At 34.2% G+C, this 15,282-nt stretch overlaps 2 protein-coding genes across 3 annotated transcripts in view; both read right to left on the reverse strand.

The window, feature by feature from the left end:
• The window catches only part of LOC135643463 (probable polyribonucleotide nucleotidyltransferase 1, chloroplastic), a 70,412-nt gene extending 65,571 nt beyond the window's left edge, over nucleotides 1–4,841 (reverse strand). The window contains exons 1-4 of the mRNA XM_065160451.1: nucleotides 4,451–4,841; nucleotides 4,141–4,209; nucleotides 2,830–2,936; nucleotides 2,712–2,754 (exon numbers count right to left, since the gene is read on the reverse strand). Coding sequence (XP_065016523.1) covers nucleotides 2,712–2,754; nucleotides 2,830–2,936; nucleotides 4,141–4,209; nucleotides 4,451–4,753 — 522 coding nt within the window. The 5' untranslated portion in view covers nucleotides 4,754–4,841. The remainder of the gene's footprint in view (nucleotides 1–2,711; nucleotides 2,755–2,829; nucleotides 2,937–4,140; nucleotides 4,210–4,450) is intronic.
• Nucleotides 4,842–6,130: 1,289 nt separating this feature from the next.
• LOC135643051 (sulfate transporter 1.2-like) lies at nucleotides 6,131–9,610 on the reverse strand. 2 transcript variants are annotated; one of them, XM_065159590.1, is made up of 13 exons: nucleotides 9,533–9,610; nucleotides 9,052–9,433; nucleotides 8,765–8,972; nucleotides 8,514–8,688; nucleotides 8,371–8,436; nucleotides 8,186–8,299; nucleotides 7,988–8,104; nucleotides 7,773–7,899; nucleotides 7,420–7,706; nucleotides 7,150–7,340; nucleotides 6,849–6,934; nucleotides 6,645–6,721; nucleotides 6,131–6,567 (listed from the first exon to the last, which is right to left on the reverse strand). In XM_065159590.1, the coding sequence occupies exons 2-13, from the start codon at nucleotides 9,419–9,421 to the stop codon at nucleotides 6,424–6,426; spliced, it is 1,962 nt and encodes a 653-aa protein (XP_065015662.1). In that variant the 5' UTR covers nucleotides 9,422–9,433; nucleotides 9,533–9,610; the 3' UTR covers nucleotides 6,131–6,423. The 2 variants fall into 2 exon arrangements, with proteins under 2 accessions (XP_065015662.1, XP_065015661.1); XM_065159589.1 differs by having other exon boundaries at nucleotides 7,420–7,899.
• Nucleotides 9,611–15,282: the final 5,672 nt, after the last annotated feature.

Below are 15,282 nucleotides of genomic sequence, written 5' to 3' on the forward strand. Positions count from 1 at the left end.
GTCATAACTAAGAAAACAAAATCATGATATTGAAAATGCATCATATGCATGTTTTCCCAACCATTTATATGGTCGCTTACAGATCTTAAACAGATATTATTTCTAGTCCTTCTAAGTTATAAGTCTTCTAAGTATCTAAACTAAAAATAGGTATGGATAAGGATTTGCTACCCAACAAAGTTTAACCTACAATATCTGTCTTCCAAACTTAATTAAAAATGACAACTCTACCCCAGACCCAATTTAGGTGTTTTATGACCACCAAAAATGGAAAATGGAAAATGGCAATTACTTCAAATTGACCCTCGAAAACAAATTAAGGTTGAAAATTATCGAAATTCTAAGAAATTAGAAAAAATGCAAGATTGTAAAACAGAACATCTTTCTCAAACTTGGTTCAGCCTCAACCATAACTGACTTAAATTTTCCATGTGTGAGTTCAATTCTAGAATCACATCCTCTCAATCTCTTGGTGTCCCAGCAAAATCTCAAGATATTAAGTTACAGGTTGATAATGAACAACAACCTAAATAATCAGTGTCAGACACCTTACCAATGTCAACTACTGGTGATAGCACCACTGATAATAGCACTTACCTACTCAATCATGATCATACTTTATGGTAGATGGGTTAAAAATGGGTTTCATTGTATATACTGCAGACTGTTAATGGAGAGCTCTGAAAAAAAAACAAAAATTGGATAGCTCATGTTGCTGTTTCTCTAAAAAGCAGACGAACATTGACCGCATCTCAATATCGAGGCCCTCTATTAAGATCCTCCAACTATGTAGTCTTTCCACTTTTCAATTTGACATGACCTTTTTGTAATTTCTTCTCGAGGGCCCATTGAGCGCACTTTTTTGCTCTATTTTTTTCAACGCTATATGGTTAATCTTCTCCTTTCAGCACCATATTCAAGCAAAGGGACGATAATTTGCAGTGGAACCTTAGGAAATTTTCAGTAAGCATTCCTGTTTCATTTCGACCTTCCAGCTGTAGATTAAAATATTGTACAAGACGGTATGGGCCAGTATTTACCAGTCTGAAAGCCAACTAGGAAGCTGACAAGGCAATTTCACCCAATTGAGTCCAGTACAGGTTGTGCCACACAGCATGCATACCAAACCATGTGACCAAACAGCAAGGATCAGTATACACAACATTAACAGACAGTACTGATCCCATATGCTATTTAATATGTTTTTAAGAAACTATTGATAGCTTTTAAGTTTTAATAGTCTCCTCTCTCTCTCTCTCCTCCCACTTTTACCCCACCACACCATCCTTTTCTTCTATTTTTCCTTCTCAACCACCTACTCCTTTCCCTTCCTCCACCTCCATGTCACTGCCCCTTGTTCTTGTCTATGTCACTGCCTCTCTGTGTGTGGAAGGCCTTCAACCATCCTTCAGATCACGAGGACAAGATCCACTTCACTGAAGTTAGCTAATGCAGGAAAGATTCTAGGTTTGGGTCAATCTAGAGTTTGATACATATAGAATAAGAATCTTGCGTTTTTAATTTTTTTATTATGCTTATCTTACTTTGAATTTCTTTCTTTATTTTTGGCTTCAATATGGTGTCAAAATTGTGACATCTAAATCTTTATTTGGGTCCTAATGGAAACCAAAGCATTGTGGGAGATGTAGATTACGATTTGGATAGGGTCTAGCATCCTACATAAGGTAGGAGATGATTTGATATTAATTGGTGTTCCTTCTGTGTAGTCCAAATCATATAAGAACCCTTCCCAACATGATGTAATAGATAATTTATATTTATTCTTCCGTTAGGATAATTTAAAATAATATATGTTTTGTTATCTAGTCGATCAGTCCCTATTATCTTCTCTCCCTCTTCCACAATATCTTCTTACTCTCGTATATTCTTTATTTTTTCCCAAAACTAACCTCTATTTGTTTCTCTTCCGTACATCAATAGTTTCCATCTGTTGCCAGAATTTATTGTCGGCAACCTATACATCTAAATTTGTAGTTATTTTCTGTGAGACTAGCCAATTTTTGGATTACAACATATCTGAGCCAACAACTCTGTATGATACCATATAATCTGTTGATGTTCAAGATAGAGACATATCTACTGCAGCCTATACTAGCTACATCTGCATAGAAAAAACTATTTTGAAGACATGATCAAGGTTAAATGGTCCTCAAAGAACTTGAACTCATATATAGCAACCGGATTCGTCACCTATGGGGCACTAACTCACCAAGAAAGTCAAATGAAAGCGATGTCAATGAAAAAGCAGCAGAATTTAAAGCTCGTCAAAAAGAATACTTGGACAGGTGAGATGAACTCGGGGTGGAAAGAATAAGTACAACTTAAAACAATTTTCAATAAGTGTAATCAAGTATATGTTCTCTACAAATGCTAGCTCTTCAAACCATTTCCCAGTTTAATAATTCTTATAGAAGTGCATTTTGATACATTATAAGATGCTAGCTTCTTTCTTATATGTTTCCTTTTTTACCACCCCCATAATCTTTCCTTTCCTTCTTGTTTTCACCTGTTATCATGTCATGATAATGGTGAATACACATGGCTATATGCAAATAGTCGACCTACAAACACATACTGAACATTAGAAAATGCATACAGATGGACATAACATATAGTCAAAGAACATGAAATAAAATGGTATCATTTGCTATGTAACACAAAACAATGGCTTTTCCATAAAATATTCTGACCTCATGGTCTTTTGCTCTCCCTTCTCGTTTAAAGAACCCACCACTGGATCCAAGATAGATCATAAGCAATGAAGAAGGTGAAAGATTATGAAGATTAAAATATTTTTACAGCACATACCTAGTTCGACCGGCAGCTGAGAGGCGTTCTTGATAATTTACAGTGAGTGGAAAAAAATCAGAAGGCTCACTTGGTATGTCAGATAGACATACTGAACAGTACACAATCTGTATGTTTAAAATAAAATCAAAATGTTAACTGCAAAGAAGACATGTTATTGAACATTAAGCAAAGCCATCGAAGATAAGATTTGTCCAACCAATAGTAAGGCATCATTAAGCAACGGACAAAACAGTCCAGAATGGCGGGATTATGCAAAAATGATGAACCTTCACAATTTAGCAGTTTAAAATGTTAAAATTTTCAAAAGAACAGCAGAGGGGCTTTCTATTGAAAGAATTTCATTGCAAAAAAAAGGAAATTCCAACAGGAATATCGATAAAAAAACATTATCAACAATAAATACACTATACAGTATACATTATATGTCACATACCACCACCAGTCACCAACCTCACAAGCTGCACTTTGTTTTGTATGCATTTGATTTGCCAGCTCATTAGAAATTTAAGCATCAAAACTGAGTAACAAGTAGATGAGACACCGAGTATCTTTAAGAGCATGTAGAAAGCTAGGTTCAAGCTTTAAAAATTCAAAATTCTCGGTGTAGTATTGAGAAATTTGTTTCCCAATAATCTTGAAAAGTGAACCAAAATCAATGTAGCATCCGGAAATTTGCTTCATTATCCCAAAGAATATGCTAAAATGGACTAGAACAGAAAATATTGGCCAACCAGGAATATTATTGAGTATCACTTAAGTTATCTGCTCAGTTATACAGCAGAATGAGAAATATATACCATATACATTTAGGTGCATGGGGGGCTGGCGATGTAGATGCATGTCATGGTAACAGTACTGGTGGAAAAGTTGAAACACTAGTAAGAATCGCATACATTCTCCCTCTTTCTTCCCCACTGTTGGCCTGTTGTGCACTACCGATAGCTAGGCAATTAACAGTTCATAGAAGTAGCCACCATCAGGCATCACAGTTATTGGTTGATGCGAATGACCAAGACACACAAATTGCTTTCAGGAAACTGTTAAGTAGTCTTCTGTGATTCTTCAAAATGCAGCAACCCGCATACAAGTCTTTTTCCTTTAATCATAACATTCATCAAATGTTTAACAAGAACTGTCGTGGCCATTCAAATCGGACACAAAGTGTCTAACAAGAACTAAAAAATGGGGAAAAGGGCGAAAAACAATTCATATTTCATGGCATTTGAGCTAGCGACCTTTCCAGAATCCATTATGTTCTTTTAAAAAAGAGTTAACACCGTTATTAAAGTAAAACAAGAAAGGGCTTACAGTTTCCCCATCGGTGACCGTCACAGAAGCGCTAGCCTGCCTCCCAATATGGCCCGTCTCCACCAGTATCTGAAATTTTCGGAACTCAGCCATGTTGAGGCAAAACATGCAAAAGGTAGGAAGAAAAACATCTAAAAGAAAAGAAATTTTCGCCCTAAACTTCAATGGTTGAACAAAGAGAAAGATTATCTCCGAACAAAAGAATTGCATTTTCTTTTTCTTGGAGCAAGAAGCAACGAAGGGTTAGAGAAAGAAAACAAGACATCAAGATATCAGGCGACAACGCATGGCAATTGGGAGAGGAAATTACACGACGGTTGCCGAAGGGAATCTCGACGGAGAACTTGTTCGACACGGTACCGGCTCCATCATCCGCGGAGCCGCCTACCTCGCACGGAACCGACTCCAGAGAAGCGCCGACCCGAGACCTCCTCCGCTTCCATCCGAGCGATGGGAAGGAAGAGAAGGAGCGGGAGAAGGGGGCAAAGGGGCAGACGCGAGAGGAGGCGATCAGAAGGCTCGTGCGCCACGGCGAAGACAAGAAAAGAGGAGCCGAGGGAGACGAGAAAGGATGAGCGCGACCGCCATGACGTAGTGTAGGGTTTGCGAGCATCCCGTCGGCAATAATCTCCGGAGAGACAGGCGACAGAGCGAAGCCGCGACGGAGGGAGGCGGAGGAGGCCTCAAAGCTTTATCCAAAAGATCGGAGCGGTAACGATAGTGAGAGTCTCGACTCCCTAATTTCAACTTTTATTACCGCGGGAACCCTCTGTTTCTTTCTTTAATTACAAATAACCCAGCGTTTTTAAATATCAATTTTGCCCCTCCACAACTATCTTTCCCCTTTCCCATTTATCTGTATTTTTTAATTAATTTACAAATTAAATCTGGTTCAATCTAATTAATTCAACTGTAAGATTAACAGAGTAGAAGGGATATAAATTTTAAAATATGATTAAAAAATGGTTAAACTAATGTCGATGCTAAAAACCTAAATTTGAATGCCTTTAATATTTATATGAAAGTAACAAAAAATCAATCATATTAACTTTTCCGTAATATAGTTGTATTTTTAAACAGTTATATCAAAGCAATAAAAAATTAATCATCCTATTTTTTAAAGCGATATAGTTGTATTTTGAAATAATTATATTGTCATGACATAATCAGATGAATGATTGACTCATTAATTTTGTTAAATCTAAGTCACTGATATAAAATACTCAAACTCAAATTCTGTACTCACTGAATCATTATAAGTTAATTCAAATATTTATCCATCCAGGGATTAAAACTTAAGGTATGACATATATGGTGAAAGATTATCGAAGAAACACTTGAACCTAAATTTTAAGTTTTTATAAGTGTGTGTGTGTGTGTGTGTATATATATATATATATATATATATATATATATATATATATATAGCAATTCCTCAATTCTAATGTCAAAAGATAATCTAGAACTTGAGATATTATGACGCATAAAACTTTGTGTGTTTTTTTATTTCGATAAATTATTCAACAAAATGTTTTATACTTTGGGTCAACATACATCCATGGCTGTCCTCACAAAGCCTGTTATTTTTCTCACTTCATCTATGGATAAAATGGATAGTACCTTAAGCAAAAAAGACAACATACTTCTCATCAATCAAGTCAAATTTAGAGTCAGAAACTACTCTCGAGTGTCTTAGTTGAAGTAATTTGAGTTGGTATATAGAATTTAGATACGTCATTCTATGTGTGAAAGGATGCATGATTTAATTTATGATTCCTGGGCAAAGAGAAAAAATGTCATGATATCAATTGAAGCACACAGTAGATACATAATATTGAGAGATAAAACTCATTTTATATATAAGGATATTATAAAATGCATCATAACAATATATATATATATATTGTTAGGGGATGTATTAATTAATTAGACATTGACAAGTTGACCACCAAAATTGACTTCCAATACTCAAAACCATCAAAATTAATCATTTACTACAGCCATAAGACTTTCAACTTTGCTTTATTTTGTTTGAATGAGAATGGGAAAACAAAGTAAAGTTTAGATGTAATAAATGGATATATAGTCACACTTATTTTGATACAGTACAGTACCAAGAAGCAAACAACTAAACACAAATTTTTCTTTTTCTCCTTTTTTTTTTCTTAGAGAGAAAGAGAGAGAGTATGGCGCACATACATCCAAACTATATGAACTATTTTTTCTCTTGATTCTGATGAACATGAACTCTCAGAAATATAGATCATCATATGATGGGGTACTTCATACGCCTTCCCTTGCCTTTGGAGCACAAGCCTTCACAGCATCTCCCACGGTCAGGAAGATCTTGTCGCGGCCGATGATCTCGATGAACCCAGAGGAGCGCAGCTTCTGGATCACCGCAGCCCCAGGATTTGCAAGAAGAAGCTGAGGAATCATGCTGTTAGTAGTAAGCTATTTGAGTTCGACAGTGATCAGCAGAAGCTCTATGGACTCTTACTAACCTGAACACCATGCTTTTGGAGGGCAGTGTGCAAGTCTTCGAAAGCGTGGATGCCGCTCGTATCGATGTCGATCACCGCTGTGGAGAGAAAGGATTTGACGGGAGAAGACAAAGCGCTCATGAGCGAAGTCCTATATGATTTGTTGACAGTGATACAGGAGAAGAGAATTGGAGAAGAGAAGAAGGCATGCATAGAACTTCTTACGTGACAGTTCTACTATCAAGAACTCGATCATTGGCAGGTTTTTGGCTTTTATTTGCTCCACTTCGTCCCTCAGCCATCTCAAGATCCTGTATATCACACAAAACTAACGTCCTGTTCAAAGTCTCTACGTAGTTTTTATATATTGGGTTGTCGAACGTCATAGTGCATGCGAGGGAAAGTTTTTGATGATTGAGTACTTCATATGCTTTCAACTCTTGTGTAAATTCTAACATAATACTCGTGAATCATGTTAAGCATCAGCCGTAATGTGTGTGGTAATAGGGCTTATAGGAACCGATACCTCTCCCTTGCATAATTAGAGTTGGTGAAATAGATGGCAGAATCAACTCTCACGATGAGAACTCCTGGAACTTTGATCGTCTCTGGATACTGCTCAACGTTTCGGTAAATCTCAGTTCCTGGAAGATTCCCGAGCAGGGCTGTTCTTGGCCTCGTCACCTGTAACAGGATCTTGGCAAAGGATATCATCACCTGTCATGGATTTGATCCAGCTCAGCATTCCCGTGCAGATTATACGAAACATTCAAGAGGAGAGCAGGTGCGTTCTCACGGCGATCAAGAGGCCGATCTCGACGGAGATGAAGACGACACCGAAGAAGGCTCCCATGCATGCAAGGAAGTCCAACTTATCGACCTTCCATATGAGATACGCTGTTTGGTAGTCGATTAGGCCGATCACAGCCGAGATGATGATCGCCGCGAGGACGGCGTTGGGGGTGTACTTGAAGAGGGGAGTGATCACCAGCAAGGTTAGCATCACGGTTACGGACATGACGATGTTGGATACTGCTGTGTGGCAACCAGCCATGTAATTGACTGCCGAACGCGAAAATGAGCCTGCCAATTCAAGAAACCATATCAATGGCGTGGATTTGCAGGAACTCAGAGGAATCCAGCACTTACCTGTTGCAATGTAGCAAGAAGTCAATGAACCAACCACATTCATGGTTCCCAGTGCCAACATCTCCTTGTTTCCATCCAGTCGGTAGTCCTTCATGGCAGCGAATGTTCTTCCAATCGCTATTGCTTCCTGTTGATTTATAGTACTCAATATATATATATACATATACAAGACATATAATGATGCATTGTTGAGTTCCAGAATTGATTTAGGGTACCGTCAGGGCTATAAGTCCAGCCACTATTCCAATCTTGAGTCCTTTTGTTGCATATGAGCCACTGAAGTAGATCTCTCCGGCAGATGATGGGTTGATGCCTTGCTTTATGTGTCTCACCTGCACCAAAATTACAGATCAATCCAACTGCTAATGATCGATCGATGAAGTTTGCCGTTGCTTTAATGGATATCTACTAACGATCTGCACGCCGTGCCGGTCGGCGCGAGTTATATACACGAAGAAGGTTGCAAGAATAACTGATACGAGTGGTGCAAGTGCAGAAACCCAGAAAAGGTTCTTCCTCTTCTTTCCCTGCGGGAATCAAATAGGGTGAGCAGTAGATGATGCAAAGGCTTCCTTCACGGACGAGAATGAGTACTTACAATGTACTTGGCTACGAGAAGGAAGGTCAGAAATGCTGTGGCTATCAGTATCGTCTGCCAATTCCACTAAAAGTTGGACGCGATGGAGTCAGCACCGAGGTATAGCAGATGAATCAGAAATGGGGTGGCATATAGTTTCTTACACCGTGATGAACGGGACGCCAAACGGATTTCATGACGGATACGATGTCGGTCTTGGTGGTGAAGTTTTTGATACCGAGAAATCCTTTGAGCTGTTGAAGCGAAATCGTGACGGCGGCGCCTGCCATGAATCCGACGATGGCGGCATGAGAGAGGAACTCGATGAGGAACCCTAATCTGCAGCATGCAAACACAAGGATGAGAGAGAAGAGAGACGAGGTTGCCAACATATCCAGACGTTCCAAGGTTGGACCTGAAGAAACCGAGAGCTGCTTGGATGACGCCGGCGAAAAATGTGGCCGTGAAGGCAAGTCTTAGGTACTCTTCGGGGTTCTTCACGGGATCGATCTCGTTTTGAAGTTGGGTCCCCAGCAAGAGCGAGACGACGGCCACCGGTCCGATAGCGATGTCTCTCGAGCTACCCATCACAGCGTAGACCAGAGGTGCAACGAAGCTGGTGTCTGCAACAAGGATCCGATTGAGAGGGATCAAGAACAAGTCTTGCATGACGCAGATCATCACGGGTGTGACAGAACTCACACAATGCGTAATGTGGTTCCAAGTTTGCGAGCTTCGCGTATGCGATGTCCTGAGGGATGCAAAGACTTGCGATTGTGAGCCCGGAAACAACATCTCCTTTGAGCTTAGCGAGATCGTAGCTTCGTCCCCAGTCAAGGATGGGAAACAAGTACTGAAGGCCAAGTAGGAACTTCATCGATCTCGTCTGCCCCTTGTAAGGCCGTAAAGGGTCGTCGGCGAAGAACATCTCCTTCACTTTGTGGGCAAACTGCGACGCCAAGTTCATCCGAGGAGGGAATCCAACGCTGTAAACAGATGGAGAATCGTCGATCGTCCTACCAGATATCTCCATGTTCATGTTCTCAGCAACGTCGGAAACCGAACGGCCCATCAGTATATTTGCCTATGGAGAACAGAGATGAGGATGAGAGCACCATCAGGTAGTCAAACAAAGAAATCAGCATGAACATATATTTGACATGGAAAAGAACAGGAAACCCACAGATTCACGAGGGCTGTTCCAACTGTTTCACACAAGATTGAAGTTGAGTTCAAAGAACATGCATCACTGCAACGTATGAAGATTGTGAAGTGTGGAAGCACCTTATAGAGAACTGCAGCTGCTGTCCAAATCAAAAATGTCAACGGGTAGCAATGCTGAATGTGGACCAGAATACAACCATGTTCAGAACAAGGAAATAAGCAATGGTTTATGTCACCAGGCAACTAATTCCTGCACACAGTTGCATATGATAAGCTTGTAGGTCAAACTTCTGATCCAAGTCTGGGAATGAAAACATTGTGGATCTGGACGATATACCTGACACATTCAAGATCAAGATAAAGCAAGATGAGAAATAAATAAGGTCAAAGAACTTGATCTACAGGTGCATGACTTAGAGTTCCCTGGGGATGAACCTAAATACTTGGTTAGGAATTGAAGGAGGCAGTTGACTTGTAATAGACAAATGCAGGGAACAGCTCAATCAAGGAGCATATTGACGTTGTTTTCTGATGTCAACTGAAGCAATTTGACAGCGAATCAAAGGATATGTTCTCTGATTGTGATCGAGACCTCCATAAATCAAAGTCAAATATCACAAACAATTATAGCAGGGTAATACATTTCGGCTCTGTGAATGTTTCTTCATGACCTTTGGATGAAGTTGGCGTTATCACAGACAACAAGTGTGAACTCCTTTCTTGTTCTTATACGGATATTTCTTTGGCACACTTATTCCTCAGAACAAATGCGAAGGATGATGACTCAAGATGATGAAGATGTTTGATATTAACTGATTTATAATTAATTAACTAGAGAAATTTGATACATATTGTTCTCTTGATATAATCTTAGGTCTCAGAATATCTATTCCAATTGTAGATGTGAATCATGACCCAAAAGTTGGTGCCCATTTCACTCATGTAATGGTTCCGGTAGTTCAGAATTAAAATGAAACTTATATAATCAATGGGTTATAATTCAAAAACTAGGTAAGGAAGAAATTGAGGATTAAAAAAATATTTTATTTCATTTCAAAAATCAAGGCAGAACGACATTCATCCCCCACTATATATATATATATATTCCGAAGTAAACGAAATGTAGCTTATAAAATCAACTTCTATCATTCTCAGATCAAAACTAAGAATATAAAATCTTCCACAGCTACTCGCCCGTTAATGTTTCGACACTTTCAAGTGGAATGTGTTCTTCTATCTAATCTTACACTTAACTTTTTCGTCCCATCCTATCCTCACTTCTCCGTTACATAATCTTATACTTAATTTTCCCATGTCCACCTATCCGCACTTCTTTGATATCTAATTTTACACTTAATTTTCCCACCTCGCCCTATCCGCACTTCTCTGATATGTAATCTAACACTTGCTTTCTTTGTCTTATCCACACTTCTCTTTTACGTTCAGATTTAATATCCAATTATAATTCTCTTTTTGTATTTCAAATTTATAAAAAATAAATTATCATCTCATAATTCATAATAAAAATATATATTTGAATTTAATCACTATCTTTACAATACTAAATATTTTTAAATGAAAAAAAATTCACATCTTAAATGATCATTATTTATTAATCATATAAATTTTAAAATTAAAATATTATATGCATCATACAAATTATAATAATTATAATATCAAATATTTTAAAATATGAATAAAAGTTAGTAATAGAAAAATAAAATATCATACCTCTTTTTAGGGAATTCTCTCCTAAATCCTTCCGTTGTCAATAAAAAATGAAGAAGGAAGAGTCACTTTATATAGGAGAATATGGTTTCTTTCTAAAAGATAAATAATAATTTAAATTTTATTTTAAATTAATTTTTATTTTACTTTCATACACAAAAATATAATTGCGATATTTATTCTTATGATTCACACACAAAAATAAAATTTAAACTATTCACTGTCTATGAATCACATCAATTATTAGAAAATAAGTTAATTAATAATTTAATTAATTGATAACATTATTAATTTATCCACATTAATTTTAATTATTTTCTTAATAATGCTATATAAATAAATAAGTTAATAATTAAAATAAAGTAACACATTTTTTATAATAATTTAATTTATGTTAAGGCAAAAATCGATTATTATATTCCTGTCTACTTAACAAAAATTTAATCCCCAAATTTGATATAAGGAATGATATTAATTCAACACAATTTACATTTAAAAGGCTAAGTCAAAAAGATAAATCTAAATCAACTTAAAAATGTTTAGATTAAATGTACCACTTAAAAACTTGAAGTCAAAAAATAGATTAAAAAATTGAGGAAACTTATTTAATAAATTTGGTTTTAGATCACCCATGTAAAGTGATAATTAACAAGCATATAAAAAATACATCATTAGAATTTTTAAATTTCAAAAATTAAATGGTTGTTGACATAAAATAAAAGTTGAGGCTTCGTGTGTAACTCAATAAACAAAAACAATTGAAAGGATAAAAATTTATCCAACTATTCAACATATATTCTTTTATAATTCTAAACAATTTATATATTTTATGTGTTAATTAATTAACATTATATTTAATCATTGTTAGATCTCATCATTGCATTAGACAAATGATATCTAATAATTGATGTGACATATTAAATCAAAACTTTATTGTCACACATATAATTAAATTTAAATATCAATGCATGATCAAATTTATTTAGTAAAAGCACATATATTATTAATGTCAAGAAACATCTTCATGTACACAAAGTAACCTAACATATGTCAAATCTAATCTTAATTTAAAAAATAATATTTTATATAAAAAATCATAAGCGTAAATAATTTTTAATTTATATATTTATGAAAGACTCTACAAAATTTTTGTACTTAATATTTATCAAAAATTTTACATTTGAGAAAACAATTAATACCAATAATTATCTTCGATTAGTAAAACTAAACATGTTAACAAAAAAATGTTCATAATAATATAAGGCAAAAGTGAGGAAGAAAATCAATCATCAACCCTAAGTAAACCACATAATTAAGTAGTAAATTTATTCTTATAATTTCTTATTGAATTTATCCTATTCAGAAGTATAGACAAAAATAATATTTCAAGGCAAAGGCTAACAATATTCAGAAAGTAATATGTTAAACTATAATAAAAATTATGTCAAACTTCATTCATGTATAATCTACCAAAAATTTATAATAAAATTATACAAAGGAATTCTAAATCCCTAACATGAATAAACTATAGTCGAAAAACAATATTATAACTCTCACTAAATAATTTTTTAAATAAAAATATAAAATATTTCATAATAAACATAAGCCTTATATAATGTTTCCAATTAGATTACCAAATTATATATAAAAAATTATTAGATATAAATCTAATATGTATGTTTTCATAAATAACCAAGTAAATTAACAAATACATCTCAAAAAGGAAAGAATGTAACATTCTGTAATCAAATTAATAATTCTTAATAACTTTTCAAAAAGTGGATAAGAGTATCATGGTAAAATTATATTCAAAATGCAAAATTTTATAATAATCTCTACAATAAAAATATTATAACACTTATTATAATTTAGTGAATATACATTAAAATTTTGGCCCTCTACGTAGTAATCTCTGTTCAAGTCATTTAATGAGACTCTTTTTAAATAATCTTTTAATTAATTATTTTTTATTTAAAAAAATTATAATTGATTCAATAAAATGATCTTAATCTCTAAAAATCATGCTTTAGTTGCACTCTTGAATCAACACAAAATTTAAACCTCAAAAGTCACTCGGGTCATCTAATATACAAATATTAGAGTCTCATATTCCAATAGGTTTTCAAAACTATTATTTTGATGCCATTAAATTATCACATCCCAATTTTTTTAAAAAAATAAATTATTATTTCATAGTTCATAATTTATAAAAAAAAAATTATTTTTGAATTCAAATATCTATTTTTATAATATTAAATATTTTTGAACCGAAAAAAATTATATCTTCTTAGTAGGGCTACAAGTGATGAAAAAATCTCATTTGTCAAAGACTCAAATCAATTACAAAGTAGTGAGTTAGTCTAAAAACAAAGATAAAAACATATTGACAATTGCACATGTTGATAGGAATTTTCAAAAACATAAAAATAATATTTAATATTTATAAACACATATATAAATATTTTAATTATTTTAATATAAAAAATAATATATCAATTAATTATAAGACTCATGTATTAAAATAATAATAATTATTATTATATAGTAAACAAAATCATGCACTAGTTGCAAGTAGCACATCTTGGGTGTGATGCACTCTCCCAATACAAATAGAGACGTACTATATAGATTTCTTTTAACAGCAAATGAAAAAAACCAATATTATACTCCTAACAGTGAACAAAATTATATCCCTCAGCTGTTTCAGTGGGGACATGTTCTCCACTTAATTATCATGTTTGACAACTCATTAATCTCTAAAGGAAATCACCTTATTTGCCCTATATAAGGATACATAGCCAACCATGATCATTTATTTATATTTTTCTATTAATTTATGCATGCATGTAAGAAATAATATAATAAAATTATGAGAAATTATATTTGATAATCTACTAGACCATATACAGCTTCACACTATAGTTTCTTTCATATGTTATAATTTCAATGTGCATCATTCAGAATAGTCATATATATTATATAGTAATAATCACATTAATATAATCAATTTAATAATAAATAAAAAAAATATTAATAATTATTTTTAAATTATATCTTCGAAAAAAACTTCTAAGGTCGTCGAATCATAAAAATATGATACATCAGTCCTTTAATAATTATTAATCAACTAGGACCCAAAATAGCCTAATTAATTTAAACTAAACTTAATTTAATTATCATGTAACGAAATCAACCTCAAATCCCTATAGAATTGATCTAAAATTATCATAGATTAATCTAATTTAAAATCATCATTGATCTAAATTTGATCAAATATAATTGAACTATATCATATAGTATTAATCTAGATCGAATATGATGGATCACGTGCATCTTTTCACTACCTCATCAGTGCTTATCTCATAATCTAATCTCTGTTAATTTCTCTGATATAGGGTGAAAAAAAATCACATTTCTGTCAAATTATAAAAAGATAAACTTTTTTTTTTCTAACATTTCTTTTCATTATGAGTTGGGAAAATTTTTTCCCTACCCGCTTCGATGTATCGATATATTAGAAGTACAAATAACTATTATAGAGGATTGGCTGACGGCTGCATAGGTTAAATTTATGAACAACAGCTACATATGTTAAAGTCACGACCAACATCCACGTAGGTACGAAGACCGATGATTTAGTAATGATCGACAGACTGTTATATGTGATGGCGTCCTCTTCACCGGTTTTTTCTCCGCCTCTAAATCCTCTTCTCTTTCATGGATTTCCCTCTTTACCATCAGCTGCCACTTGTTGTGCTCCTCGCCTCTCCTCTCCGATGTTGCCGCTCTTAATTTCTCGAAACCACTATCATCTGTTTACCTCAACAATAATCCTATTTCTCGAATATATCCTTTTTAAAAATATCCAGCAGTTTAAAAATACCCTAAGATTTTTGAAACCAAGACTCCTTGATGCTTTCTCTTAAAATTAATTCCACAGATGTTCACTTCGTAGGTAAGATATATATATATATATATATATATATATATATATATATATATATATATATATATATATATATATATATATATATATATATA

Source organism: Musa acuminata, chromosome BXJ3-7 (assembly GCF_036884655.1).
Source record: "Musa acuminata AAA Group cultivar baxijiao chromosome BXJ3-7, Cavendish_Baxijiao_AAA, whole genome shotgun sequence".
In the NCBI taxonomy this organism is placed as follows: Eukaryota; Viridiplantae; Streptophyta; class Magnoliopsida; order Zingiberales; family Musaceae; genus Musa; species Musa acuminata.